At 60.9% G+C, this 14,238-nt stretch overlaps 1 protein-coding gene across 3 annotated transcripts in view; it reads left to right on the top strand.

The window, feature by feature from the left end:
- Positions 1–14,238, top strand: part of FBLN2 (fibulin 2) — a 68,564-nt gene that overhangs the window by 17,177 nt on the left and 37,149 nt on the right. For all 3 annotated transcript variants that reach the window (XM_070360587.1, XM_070360586.1, XM_070360588.1), the window contains one exon: positions 2,901–4,189. In XM_070360587.1, coding sequence (XP_070216688.1) covers positions 2,956–4,189 — 1,234 coding nt within the window. In that variant the 5' untranslated portion in view covers positions 2,901–2,955. Of the gene's footprint in view, positions 1–2,900; positions 4,190–14,238 lie in introns of those variants that run through there.

The following is a 14,238-nucleotide window of genomic DNA, read 5'->3' as shown; positions in this document are numbered from 1 at the left end:
TTATGTTCTCATGATGTTCTCCCGTGTTCTCTCATCGTGTTCTCTCACGTTTCTCCTGTGTTCTCTCCTGGTGTTCTCCTGTGTTTTTTCGTGTTCTCTCACAGTGTTCTCCCGTGTTCGCTCATTGTTTCTCCCATGTTCACTCATCGTGTTCTCTCATGGTGTCCTCCCGTGTTCTCTCAGCGTTTTTCCCGTGTTCACTCATCGTTTCTCCCGTGTTCTCTCGTGATGTTCTCTCATGTTCTCTCACGGTGTTCTCCCATGTTCTCTCATCATGTCTCCCGTGTTCTCACATCGTTTCTCCCATGTTCTCTCGTGCTCTCTTATGGTGTTCTCCTGTGTTCTCTTATGTTCCCATGATGTTCTCCTGTGTTCTCTCACGGTGTTCTCCCGTGTTCTCTCATCGTTTCTCCAGTGTTTGCTCATCGTGTCTCTCGTGTTCTCTCATGGTGTTCTCCTGTGTTCTCTCCTGTTCTCTCATGGCGTTCTCCTGTGTCCTTTCGTGTTCTCTCACGGTGTTCTTCATCGTGTTCTCTCGTGTTCTCTCATCGTTTCTCTCATAGTGTTCTCTCATCGTGTCTCCCGTGTTCTCTCATGGTGTTCTCCTGTGTCCTTTCGTGTTCTCTCATGGTGTTCTCCCGTGTTCTCTTATGTTCTCATGATGTTCTCTCCTGTTCTCTCATGGTGTTCTCCTGTGTTCTCCCGTGTTCTCTCATGGCGTTCTCCTGTGTCCTTTCGTGTTCTCTCATGGTGTTCTCCCGTGTTCTCTTATGTTCTCATGATGTTCTCTCCTGTTCTCTCATGGTGTTCTCCTGTGTTCTCCCGTGTTCTCTCATGGCGTTCTCCTGTGTCCTTTCGTGTTCTCTCATGGTGTTCTCCCGTGTTCTCCCATCGTTTCTCCCTTCTTCTCCCATCGTTTCTCCCATGTTCGCTCATCGTGTTCTCTCATGTTGTTCTCCCGTGTTCTCCTGTGTCCTTTCGTGTTCTCTCATGGTGTTCTCCCGTGTTCTCCCATCGTTTCTCCCTTCTTCTCCCATCGTTTCTCCCATGTTCGCTCATCGTGTTCTCTCATGTTGTTCTCCCGTGTTCTCCTGTGTCCTTTCGTGTTCTCTCATGGTGTTCTCCCATGTTCTCTCATCGTTTCTCCTGTGTTCTTTCATGGTGTTCTCCCATGTTCTCTCGTTTCTCCCGTGTTCTCTCATCGTTTCTCCCGTGTTCTCATCGTGTTCTCCTGTGTTCTTTCATGTTCTCCCACATTCTTTCATTGTGTTCTCCCCAGCTCAGCCAGGAGGTGGGCAGCTTAAAGGCTGTTACCTCTTTATCTCTGTTATAAACGTAGTAAAGTGAAGTCCCTATCCTTATATTTCTTGGGTGTGAAATTTACAAACTTAAAGTACTAGCGATGTGGCTTCAATGTGTTCGTTTCTAGGTCAGAGAACTTTAGCAGTGACTGACAGCACAGCTCTGGGGCGGGGAGCGGGTGGAGGGGGACCCCTTGTCTCTGACCAGGAGCATGCGGCCCCGGGCGGGGCAGGCCTGTCCCCGAGTCACGGCAGGTCCCAGGGCCGTGGGACCAGTGACCTTTGTGAGGATGGAGGTGAGGGGACGAGTGAGGCCCTGTGAGAAGGTGACATTCGAGGAGCATGTAGAGGAGGCTGAGGAGGGGCTGCGGGGGTCACGTGAGGGCCCTGGAGGGCAGGTCGGGGCAGCTCCCACAGGGAATCCAGGCTGCTCCTTGCTGGCCGGGAAGCTGTGGGGTCAGCTGCTCTCAGAGCACACTGGCTTTGCAGAGAAAGGGATCGGGGGAGGGAGGCGGCAGGCGGCTTCCAGGGTACTGGTAGGGGGAGGGGAGTGTGCGGCTAGATGGAGGGGTTGGGCAGGGGTGGGTGGAGGGGGGCGGGCAGGGTGGATGGAGGCGGGTGGGCAGAGGCGAGTGGATGGAGGGGGGCTGGCAGGGTGGATGGAGGGGGCTGGCAGGGTGGATGCAGGGGGTGGGCAGAGGTGGGTGGAGGGGGCGGGCAGAGGCGGGGAGCTCTTCACAGGGCCCCATGAATGCATGGCGTTGGCGTGTGTACATGTGTGCGCACGTGTGTGTGCGTGTGTGCAGGACAGTGAACGTGCAAGGCTGATTCTGCGAACGACAGTAACGTTTGCTGAGGAGATTGGCAGAAGGCTGCCCTGCAGCTAAGCTTGCAGTCGTGGGGGGTCTGTTGGGGGTTGTTCCTGAGCCCTGGGACCTGAGGGCCGCAGTGGTGGGGGGCTTGTTTGCTGCGTGAGACCTGGGAGGGCCTGGTTCCTGCCCCGCGTCCACCTGGCTGTGTCCTTCGGCTGGCCACGCCGGGCCTGTGGGCGCATGACTGGGGCTCAACCTGGATTTCGAGGGGGGAGATAAACTGGGTGCTGCCGTGTGCACGTGCCTGGGACCGTGTGTGCAAGACCACCCGTCGTGTCCCGGCACACGGGTGAGGCTTGGTGACACGGTGCTTATAACTGCCTGGAGGACTGTGGTGGGGCCTCTGCCTGGCCGTCACCCGTGTGCCTGTGGCCGTGTGCCCAGTGAACGCGTGTGACGTGTGTGTGTGTGTGTGCCTGCGGGACTGGGGGCAGAGGGTCCCACTCGGGGACGTGTCAGGAGGCGGGTGAGGGCGGGGGCCGTGGCCCTGAGCTGGGTGCTGGCGACCCTGTACATCACCCAGGTGAGAGTCGAGGTGACCTGTCTGTGCAGCGTCCGAGCAGGTGGGAGTGTGTGTGCGGGGATGTGGGGCGAGTTCCGTGTGTGAACGGAGACGGTGAGGCTGTCCAGCCGTGCCCCCATGTGCTGGCATGTGTGCCGGGCGTGCACGCGAGTCCCCCCACCCCCACCATGCAGTGCTGACCCCTGTCCTTTCCGATTCCCCCAGGGCTTTGCGGGCGAGGACGGTCCGTCTGGAGGCTGCACGTGACCGGCTGCGGGGCATGGCACGGCTCGGGGAGCCCATGGGAGCCTGGCTGGCCCTGGCCCTGGCCCTGGCCCTGAGTCCCGGCGGTGCGGCAGCCCCGGGGCAGGACTGCACGGGCGTTGAGTGCCCGCCGCTGGAGAACTGCATCGAGGACGCGCTGGAGCCGGGGGCCTGCTGCGCCACGTGTGTGCAGCGGGGCTGTGCCTGCGAGGGCTACCAGTACTACGACTGCCTGCAGGGCGGCTTCGTGCGCGGCCGCGTGCCCGCCGGCCAGTCCTACTTCGTGGACTTCGGCAGCACCGAGTGCTCCTGCCCACCGGGCGGCGGCAAGATCAGCTGCCAGTTCATGCCCTGCCCAGAGCTGCCACCCAACTGCATCGAGGCTGTGGTGGCGGCCGACAGCTGCCCGCAGTGCGGCCAGGTGGGCTGCGTCCACTCCGGCCGCAAGTACGCCGCCGGCCACACCGTCCGCCTGGCGCCCTGCCGGGCCTGCCATTGCCCGGACGCAGGCGGTGAGCTCATCTGCTACCCGCTGCCCGACTGCCACGGAGACGCCGCCCCCGGGAACACCTCGGACACCGAGGATGGGGACCCCGAGCGGCACTATGAGGACCCCTACAGCTACGACCAGGAGGTGGCCGAAGCGGAGGCCCTGGCGGGCGAGCTCCAGGCGGGCGCTGGGGGCCCGGCCGCTCTGGGAGGCGGGCGTCAGCCACCTTCGGCCCTCCAGGCCACTCTCTGGCCGGCAGCCCTCCCCAGGCCCACGGCAGCCGCCGCCCTGGGTCCCCCGGCCCCTGTGCAGGCCAAAGCCAGGAGAGTGACGGACGATGGTCAGGAAGACAGGGAGGCGCCAGCCGTCCAGGAGCAGCTGGCCGCAGGCGGCCCCCGGGGGCTGGACAGACGGCCCACGGCAGGCCCGATGCCGGCCCACCCTGTCCGGGAGGAGGGGGCCGAGGCCAGGGCTGGGGTGGAAGAGAACCTCATCCCCGACGTGCAGGCCACGCACCGCAGCGCCGGGCCCCCTCCCACGTTCAGCATGCCCAACATCCTCCTGACTGAGACCACGCACGGCCCCCCCGAGGCCCCCACCGAGCCCAATGCCCATGCCGCCCTGACCACACTTCAGCAGGAGACGGCCCGTGCTCCGCCTACCCAGGAGGTGCCCCAGCAGCCGGCTGGGCCCCGGTCCCGGCTGGAGGAGGAGGAGGACCCCAACTCCGTGCACTCTGTCCCGAGAGCTGGCCTCGAAGGTAAGACTCTTCTCTGGTTCCTCCCGGGATGCTCGACCAGTGGAGGGCGTCCTTGGGTCTTGGTGCTGGCCCAGGTCTGTGCTCAGCTGGAGGGGGGTTGGGGGGTCTGTGGCCGAGCTCCACCCCTCTGAGGGAGCCCTGGGAACCTGTTGTCTGGAGACCTCTCTCCACGGCAGGGAGTCCACGTCCTGTCCAGTCCTGGGTCGTTCGCTCTGAAAACCTTCAATGGGCATCAGCTGTGGGCAGGCCCTGCAGGACCCTAGGGAGGCAGCGTGGGCCCGGCTGGCCCTGGTCCATGGGCTATGAGCGGGCCACCCCTGGGCGGGGTCCAGGAGGGTTTCCTGGGGACGGGGGGCCCGTCTGTCCAGAGCTGTGGCCCTTGGCGGGTGTCCACAGTGTGCTGAGACTGAGACTGCAGGCCCCTGGCCCGGCGGCTCCTTCCCTGCATCCTGCTCCCAGTGGGCGGCACAGAACTCGCCCTCACCGAGTGCCCGCCCCACCTGTGGCTCGACCCCCACAAGCTGGGCTCCTGATTTTCAGCTCACCAGGTCGAGAGTGGAAAGGCGTGGTTCGTGGAAGCGGGTCGCATGGCGGGAGGTGGCGGGCTGCCACCAGGGCAGCGGGCTTCCGGGGGCTCCTCCTCACCCAGGCCCCCGGGCCTGCAGGAGGCAGGGAGCGTAATGAAGGCCACGTGTGCCCGAGCGGGCGGGCTCGCAGGCCTGCCTCCCGAGTCTGTGCCTGCAGCCTCCGGGGTTTCCAAAACAGACACGGCCCCCCGCCCCCTCTGCTTGCTGCCAGAGGCCTCTGTGGCTGTGGGCCTTGGAATCCTGGAGGCTTGCTTTGTTCTCGGGCGCCCCAGGTTTTTTCCTCTGCCTGGGCTTTCTCAGATGGTCTTTGGGGTGTGGCTGCCGCTGCAGTTGGCCGGGGAGTAGGGGCCCCTGACTCAGTGCCCCTCATCCCATCCGAGGGTTGTCCTGGCAGGGGCCCAGCAGAGGGCGCAGACAGGATGGGCTGGGTTTCTCGGTGCTCCTCTGGGGAGGGAGGTGTGGATGGTGGGGGGCGGGTGGGGTGAGGGTCAGTGGGACCCAGGAGTTTGGCCCTGGCCGCCTGAACAAGGACTGATGGCCGCCCATCACCCCATCATCTCGCCGCCGCCTCCTCCTCACCCTGACCCCTCTCCCTGACCCCTGACCCCTACCAGCTCTCCACCTGTAACTCAGGCGGGCACCACTTTGTGCCTCACTCTCTCCATCTATAAGCGCAGGGAAGGCCCTGCGTCGGGGGCGGGGAGGGTTCTGAGCATTAAATGAACTAACTCATTCAAGCTCGGGGAGGGGCTCAGCACTGCTGAGTAACTAAAAACGCTCGCTTTGATTATTCACCCTCTGTTACTTGGTCTGCCCACTCAGTTTCTACAACAGACAAGTACGGAACAGCCTCTCTGCACCGGGGGTCGTGCTGGTGAAACTGAGTGGGCACAGCCTCTGCCCTTCGTGGTCTGGTGGGGGCAGAGGGCATGCGTGGATGGGCACACGGAATTATTTGTGGTCGCCACCATGCACACAGCGTGGGGGGCGGTGGGGGAGGCCTGGTGGGTGGGGGTCAGGGGTCTGATGGCGCATCGCTGGGGCAGCCAGGGCCTCGGTGCCCTCTGGCTGCTTTTGCAGGGGGTGGCTGGGGGATCCCGAGGGAAGGAGGGCCCTTGGGTGAAACTGGGGAGCTGGTAGCTTGGTCCTGCTTGCCCATGGGACCTGCTGAGAGGTGGGTCACAGGGCAGAAATGCCCCTTGGCCACGCTGCTGTGGCAGCCCGGGCCTGGAGAAGGTGGTTGCCAGCCATTGCCCCAGGCCCCACTCGGGCAGGGTTCCGAGCCTTGCCAGGGTTCCCGGCTGCCTCTGGGCGTGTCCAGATGGAACCTGACGGAAGCCACATGCCTGACTCCCCCGCGGGGAGAGGGGCTCTGACGTCTCCTGTCACTCGGGGGCTTCTACCACTGGGCTGGCAGGATGGAGGGACCCGGGGACCACCCCACCCCGCCCCCCTGAGCACAAGGGCGGGAACCTGGGGTCAGGGTGGCCCAGCTAGAGGCAGCCCCCTCCCCAGAAAAGGACCCCAGTGAAACCTGCAGGCCCCGGGACCCTGTGGGAGGAGGAGCACCCCCGCCCCCGTCGGGACTTTACATCCCTGGATTCTGCTGGGCAGGGGTGTTTGAGTGGCTCGACGTCCAGTTAATAGAGAAGCTTTGACGTTGAGATAGCTGGATGCAAACTGCAGACCCCGTATCACGCTCGAGGCCTATTTTTGCACCGTCGTAAGCTCTCTGAGATCAGAGGCCCTTTCAATCGTCACAGCCGCCCCCTCGGTACACGGTGGAGGAATTGGGGCTGCTTCCCCACCGACACACGTGCAGGAAGTGGTGAGCCCACCTCACCCTCCATTTCTCCACGTCTTCACCCCAACAATCACTTCCGGTGCCCAGCCTGCCTGAGGGCTGTGATGCATGCCAGATGTTCCCCACACCCAGTGTGGCCTTGTCGCCGGGACCGTATAGTTCAGCAGAAGAGAAAACCCCTGCGTCGTGGGAGTGCAGCGGATGTGCTCTGCGGGCCTGTCCAGGGGAGCTGACGTCCCTGGAGATCAGGGAGGGCTCCCTGGAGGGAGGGCTCCCTGGAGGAAGGGCTGTTTGAGCAGGAGGAGCTTTTGACCGGGTGGCAGTGGGGATCAGAGAGTGCGTCTGGCAGAGGCCACAGCAGGTACAGAGGCCCTGCAGGTGGAGAGGAGGTTGGGTTGGAATGAGGCTGTGTGGCTGGGGTGAGAAGAGGCCTGGGAGGTGCCGGGGACCAGCCCCGGCTGATCCAGGGTATTCGAAGGAGAGATGGCGTAGGCGAAGATCAGGAAACAATTGCTTAATGAAATGTTAATTAAGGATATAAAGAGTAATAGAATGAGGATAGCTCAGTAAAATTCAGTGAAGAAAAGAGGCTGAAATAAGGATAGCTCAGTGAGGAAATTCAGTGGAGAAAAGAGGCTGAGTAGCTTGGTTTACGCGGGAGACCAATAAAACTTCAAGACAAGAAGTTTGCACCACTTACGTAGGCCGCAGGCGTCCTTCCGTTCTCCCGAAGGAGAGGAGACACTGAGGCCTCCCCGGTCGGATCTTAGAAGCCCAGGCATAATTAGTAAGCATGGCGGGTTCCGCGCTCCAGATGGAGACTCAGCCAGAGTTTGAGAGAGACAGCGACATGGGGAGACCAGTATTTCGAGAAACTGATCCCCATTCTTTATTTTCCAGAGTCTGTTTTTATACACTGAGATGTTATACAAAAGTCACGTGGGGACAGCAGTCCTGACTTTTATCAAAGTCAGGTGCTTCATACAAATGTATACAGAGGTCTTAGGGGTGTTACATCATCTTCTGGCCAGGGGGGCCTGCTGACAATTTATGACCCTCTCCTTGTGACAGCAGTCAGTCAACCAGGACACTTATTTCTCCAGGGGTGATTATTCTTAAAACAGACGCCACCCAAATAAAGTTACATTCCTATAGGGTGAGGGTGTAGTGGGTTTTAGTTAAGGAAAGAATTTACTTAGCCTAAGGTCTAACGTGATTAATATCAAAGGTTAATACTTATTTCTTCTATATATTCATTAATGTGTGTAAGGGCAGGGGATGTGGAGACTTAGCAACAAACATTGGCTCAACAAGTGAAAAACCCTTCACCAATACAATTTCTGATCAGCCCATTATACTTATACTAATAGTTTTCTAACTTCTCTAAAGAACCTGTTTTTAGAGGGTTTAAAGCATCTCGTGCCTCTCATGGTTGGGAGGCTGTGAGCAATCACATGTGGCCGGACAAGCCTGTCAGGCAGGCTAGAGAACCTTCAGAGGAGTTTGTAGGTTAAAACACTCTTGTCACGCCCAGGAGTTTTTATTGACTGGAGCTCTAGGTTAACTCCTTCTCCGAAAGAGGTGGTGGGGGACAGCCCCCCGTAAAGTCAGAAGTGTAGGTGAGAGCACAAAGTAGTAAAGTAGGCAGGCTCTGGTTATGGGGGTAGATGCTCGAGGATTTCCAGGGGGACTCCTGAGGCTCGATCCCGCCTTTGCGTATGTCGAGCCTCCTTCCTCATGACCTTTGCAGAGTACCTCACTCTGGCCCCCAACAGGGAGGGGCAGGAACTGGGCCCAGGGCAGCAGTGTTACCCTCAGCACGAAGACTGGGGCCTTTCCCCAGGGGCAGGGGGCGCCCCTGCCAGTGTGAGGCAGGAGCTGGTACAGTCTTACTTGGGTCATGGAATGCTTCCTCCGGGTGCAGGGGGCAGAACGTGGGGCCTTCAGCGTCTGGGTTCTCCAGGGTCCCCCAGAGTCCCCGGGTTGTGGGTCCAGGCAGCAGAGAGACCCGCCCAACCTCTGCCTGGTCCCTGGACGATTGCCGCAGACCGTCCTCTCTGCTGTCCTCTCCAGTCCGGGCATGTGGGAGATTTAAACTCGCGCCGGGTCTGAGAGGTCCCCGAGCACGGCCAGGGGACCCGAGGGAGCCGGGCTGGAAACCCGGACAGCTGAGCCCACGTCCTGTGCGAGAGCGCCTGGCTCCTGGAGTGGCCTGGAGAGGGGGTGTCCCCCCGCCCCCCACGCCGAGCTCACAGGCAGGCCAGGTAGCCCTGCCCCAGCCCACGGCCGCTGGGAGCAGACCAGGGACCCAGGCCTCCCCCGGCCCCTGCCCGTCCATGCTGAGTCCCCAGGCAAAGCTCGGCCTCGCTCCTTGTGTGACCTGAGGCCTGGGATGCCACCTTTCTGAGCCCCAGGCTCCTCACTGACCCCGCACAGCTGGGCCGGCCCTGCTCTGTCTTGTTTTGTTCAGTCACTCGGTCGTGTCCGACCCTTTGTGATCCCTTGGACTGCAGCACGCCAGGCTTCCCTGTCCTTCACCACCTCCCGGAGTTTGCTCAAACTCCTGTCTGTCGAGTCGACGACACCGCCAGCTGTCTCACGCTCTGTCTGCTGTTGGGCTGAGGGTGCACGCCCGTGTCACGGGTTAGTGTCTTTCTGGAAAGCACCTTCGTAAACCCTCGAGTTTTGCTGCAACGTTTAGAAGACGTAACGTGAACACGAGCTTCCTGGCTTTTGTGAAATCGGCAGCTGTGGGCCTGCCAGGCGCATGTGTCCTGGGGCAGCTGCCGGGGGACCTGAGAAGGGGCTGCCTGCCCGTCGGGGTGCAGGGGGGCAGCTGGACTGTCCTGGGCTGGTTCCCCTTGCTTTCGTCACTGGCTCGGCCCCAGTTGGCAGCTGGGTGGTGGATGGGTCCTCTGCAGGGGGTGCCTGTCAGGGCACTGAGATGTCCTGTGTGGTGACCTTGGGAGGGTCTGTGTGGTCCTTCTATTCCATGGAAGAGGAACTGGGATTCTGAGAGTGGAGGGGATGGCAGTGCTTTTCTAGAGGTCGTAGTAGAGCTGAGCAGGGGGCCCTCGTCTTCCAGGCGCGGGGTGGGCTCACAGCTCCCATGGGGCACCAGGGCAAGAAGGGGTCCCCGGCTTTGGCTGCCCGCAGAGCCTATGGCACTTGGAGGAAAAGGGCGCATTTCACAGCCGCTCCCCATAGTGAAGGTCTGGCCTGAGGGGGGTTTCTTGGCTTTAGAAAAACAGTTTCCTTCCTTCCTGCCTCCCTCCCTCCCTTCCTTCCTAGACAGCTTTATGAGACATTGTTCGTGCACCAGTAAATCCTCCCATTTAAAGCGTACAATTCAGTAGGTTTTGTCAGGGTCATGAAAACATCATCAGAATCGAATTCTAGAACACTCTGATCACCCCAGAAAGAAACCCCATGCCAGTAGCAGCCACCTCCGGCTTCCTCTTCCCAGCCCCCAGCAGGCTCGGGTTTAGTCGCCATCCGCATGGATTGCATGTGCTGTACGTTCCTGGACATGGAATCACAGAGTACGTGGCCTTTGGGGACTATCCCCGGTTAGTTACTCAGCGTGACTCTGTGGAGTTTCCTTGTGTTGCAGCATGAATCAGGGCTGCATTCCTTCTCGTGGCGGGCATTCCAGCGCGTGGATGGGCCACGTCCCTGGTTAGTTACTCAGCGTGACTCTGTGGAGTTTCCTTGTGTTGCAGCATGAATCGGGGCTGCATTCCTTCTCGTGGCGGGCATTCCCGCGTGTGGATGGGCCACGTCTTTGTTTGTTCATGTGCCAGGTGATGAAGTTGGCACCTTTCAGCTACTGTGAGTGCCACTGCTCTTGCGTTCACTACCTATCTTTGAGTGGACGTGTATTCCTGTCTTTGGGGAACGTACCCAGGAACATAGTATTGCTGGGTCGTCTGGTAACTCTGTGTAACTGTCAGATGAAACACTGAACTGTTAACCCACAGCGGCTGCCCCACTATCTTCACCAGCACTTGTTATTGTCTGTATTTTTTAAAAAATATGTATTTAGTTTTTCAGTTTTTGGCTCTGCTGGGTTTTAGTTGTAGCCTGTGGGACCTGGTTCCCCAACCGGGAATTGAACCCCAGCCCCCTGCGTTGGGAGCCCAGAGTCTTAACCACTGGACCACCAGGCAGGCAGTCCCTGTCTGCCTTTTTGAATGTGATGTGTTGAAGTGTTAGGTGATACCTCACTGCGGGTTTCACTGGCGGTTCCCTCAAGGCTAGTGACGCTGAGCTCCTTTTCTCGAGTTTAGACAGCCCTGAATACGCACGTCCGCGTTCCGTTAGCCATCAGAGCGGTGCCATCATCACCGACACGTGGTTTCTGGAAGGTTCCACTGCCTACTTGCAGGAGAAGGGGCAGGCACGAAGGGGGCCGCCAGTGTTGTTTGGAAAGTACCTTGACCCCGTGGGTCCCTGGCTCAGTCTCAGGGACTGCAGGACGTGGGAGCACGCCCGGGAACCACAGGTTCCCACGTGTGTTGGGGGTGTGCACTCGCTTTCACAGGTCCAGCGTCGTGCGTGCACCTTTCTGTCCTCTGCATTCCTCTGTGCACAGCCCACCCTGGGGCTCTCCCTGTCGGCACGTGGGGAGGAGCTCTGCTCCCTGCACGCCCCCGCAGTCGCTCACTGTCCCTGCTGGCGGACGCTCGGTTGTCTCCATTGCCTCAGTGAGCGTCTTCCCGTCATGGCAGGAAGTTGCCGGGTCCGTGTCCACCTGGGTTTCTCTCTTTTCTCTTGGTGAGACTTTTAGCCGATATGATCAGGAGGCCCTCTCAGAAGCGTGCGCGTGTGCATGCTCCCAGTCACCAGCTGTGCCCCACTCTCCCACCGCTGCTCCAGGGCATCCTCCTGACCCAGGGATTGAAACTCTGTCCCCTGTGTCCCTGTGTCCCTGTGTCCCCTGCCTTGGCAGGCGTGTTCTTCCCACCGCGCCCCCTGGGCAGCCTCAGAAGCTTGCAGCTCAGTGAGACGTCTCAGAGGTGAACGCCCGCGTGCCCAGCACCCAGATCATGAGGCAGCATCCCGAGATGAGCAGGCTCCCCTCATCTGTGCCCGTCCCCAGATGCTGCCCTGACCACAAACAGCTCTGGGAGTTTTGTGAACGGGGCCGTGTAGTCCTTAGGAACAGCAGCAGCAGCAGCAGCCTGCTCTCTGGGGTGGCGACTTGCGCTCAGCACAGCACTTCATGTCCACATGTTGTGGGTGCCGCGGTGGGTCCTTTTTGTGGTTGAGAGCTGCTCCATGGTGAGGACAGACCCTGGTTGGTGGTTCCTTCTGAAGGGCTGTGGGCTTTTTTCCAGTCTGGACCCTTTGGAGGAGGGCTGCTGTGCTCACGCCACTCCATGTTTTGATGACTGCCTACACGCTTTTCTCCAGGGAGGCGCCAGCCGGCTGCCATGGGCTCTGCTGGCGACCACGGGGTGTGTCCTTCTAACTGGTGCCTGCCAGCTCCCCTCCACTGATGGTACCAGACAGTACTCACACCTGCTGTGTACAGGAATGCCTGTTTCCCTAGGTTACTGAGTCAGCAAATATTTATGAGACCCTCCTGCACGATTCTAGGTGCCAGAGAGACAGCTGAGATCAAAACTGAATGAAGTTGGCACCCCTCACGGGCCTTCCACCCTGTGGGAGGGGGTGCCCACAGCCAGCCGTGAGAACACGTCAGATCTGTGTCAGATGCTGAAGAGACCAAGGAGAGCGCTGAGCATGGCTGCGAGATGCTCGCACCTCGGCCGGAGGGACGTGTCCCCCAGGACTGTTGGTGTTGGCATGCACTCCTCTCTCCCCTGCTTTGGCCGAGGGCCCCCCGGGAGGTCTGCCAGCCCTGTGTGGGGTGCGGGGTGATCTCTCTGCCGTCTCGCCAAACCAGTGACAGTCCTTCCTGCGGGGCACACGCCCCAGTCACGGCATGAATGAACGTGAGGTCTGCTGCGGCCGCGGAACCTCTGTGGTGCACTGTATGCATTTCTTCCCGATTCCAAGACCACGGGGCGGCCAGGCTCACTGCCCCAGGCTGGGAGTGGCCACTGGGAGGGGCTGCTTTGGGAGTGGTTGTTTCAGGATGGCCCCCACCAGGGCAGCTGCCTCCGCCCCACACGCTCGTTTCCATCGTGGAAACAGGGCTCCCAGGGAAAGGTGAGATGCACATGGGGACTCTCGGACCGGGCTCGGAACCGCCTCAGCCACTGCTTTCTCCACGTCTGCTGCCCGCCGGGCAGGACGCCGGCCTGGGGTCGAGGGTCCCTCTTGATGGACGCTACAGAGGGTTTGGGAAAGAAAGGAAGCACACTGGGTGGTCATTGCAGTGAATCTACCCCAGGCCGGTGCTCTGGGAACCTCATCTCAGCCCCCAAACAGCCTTCCAGCGAGTCCCCTCCCACCAGGGGACACAGCCCGTGGCCCAGCAGCGAGCAGTGGTAGGCCAGCTGCGGATCCAGGTCCTTCTGACCCTTGGGGGTCCCTGGCCTGGTCCCCAAGGCTGAAGCTGCCCTTCCCCACGCTGGCTGTGTGACCTCAGGCACATCGCTTCACTGCCCCGGGCCTCGGTTTTCTCGTCTGTACAGTGGGCTTCCTGAGGGCTCCCTGCTAGGGTGCGTTCTCAGCTGGCAGGAAGCTGGCGCCACGTGCTGGGGTCTGCCGCGTAGCAAGGTTGCCCTCACGCTGGTGTCCCGGGCGCTCCACTGGAGGGCAGCCCCTCTGAGCTCCAGGCTGCTTCCCATTCATCCCCCAACTGGCTCTCCTGAGGCCCAGCCAAGCCCCCTGGACCTCCTGCGCTGTGAACCTTCCAGAGCCTGGGTGCCTCGTGACCTGCGGCTCAGAGGTGGGGGCAGTGGGCTCCCCCGGGGGAGTGTCAGCCCCATCGTCGTCCAGCGCCTCCTGCAGGCGGGGCCGGGGTTGTACAGCCTCGGGCCCCTGGTCGTCCAGCGTCTGGGGCCTCCAGGAGGAGCTTCTGTCCGGCCGAGGTCAGCTGTGCATGGACCGGGTGTCTACTGGGCCCTCCCTGCCTGCTCCGGGATCTCCATGCAGGGAAGTTGGGCGTGGGACTGAGTTGTACTGGTCATGAGCCAGCTTGGTCCTCCGAGGGTGAGTCCCTGGGCGAGAGCCCTGCCTCTGAGTCTCTGGCTGTGTGACGTCAGGCGATGAACGCACCCTCTCTGAGCCTCAGTGTCAGCATTGGTGAGATGGAAGGGTAAGCTCTCCCCGCCAAGGATTACTGACCAGCGGAGAGGGGACGACCGCCTGCTCAGAGCAGCTGCTGTGGCCTGAGCTCCATTCTATCCCTGCCCCGGGGCCCAGGACTCTGGGTGGTGGGCTGCGGGTTTGTTTCTGCTTAAGTAAACAGATGTGGCCTTTTCTGGGGCCAAGAGTTGTCCCTCTGGTGAAGAGGCAAAGGGGCCGGGCCTCGTAGGGTTGGCTGGGGGCGTTCAGCGGCTTACTGCCTGCCCCCACCCCTGCCTGCTCCTCCAGCACCCCCAGATGTGTAGAGATTTCCCCCCACTCCCCGCCAGGCTGGCCCCTGCCCTGCACCTTCATTCTGGCACCTGCCCACGGACTCAGCCCCCATCCTGGGGGGTCCCGCGTTGGGCGGCACAGCCTGGCCATGGGCTGACATCCCA

The sequence above is a fragment of the Bos mutus genome, chromosome 22, assembly GCF_027580195.1.
Source record: "Bos mutus isolate GX-2022 chromosome 22, NWIPB_WYAK_1.1, whole genome shotgun sequence".
Taxonomy (NCBI): domain Eukaryota; kingdom Metazoa; phylum Chordata; class Mammalia; order Artiodactyla; family Bovidae; genus Bos; species Bos mutus.
Note: the sequence above shows the minus strand (reverse complement) of the source record. Positions and strands in the feature narration are given on the sequence as shown.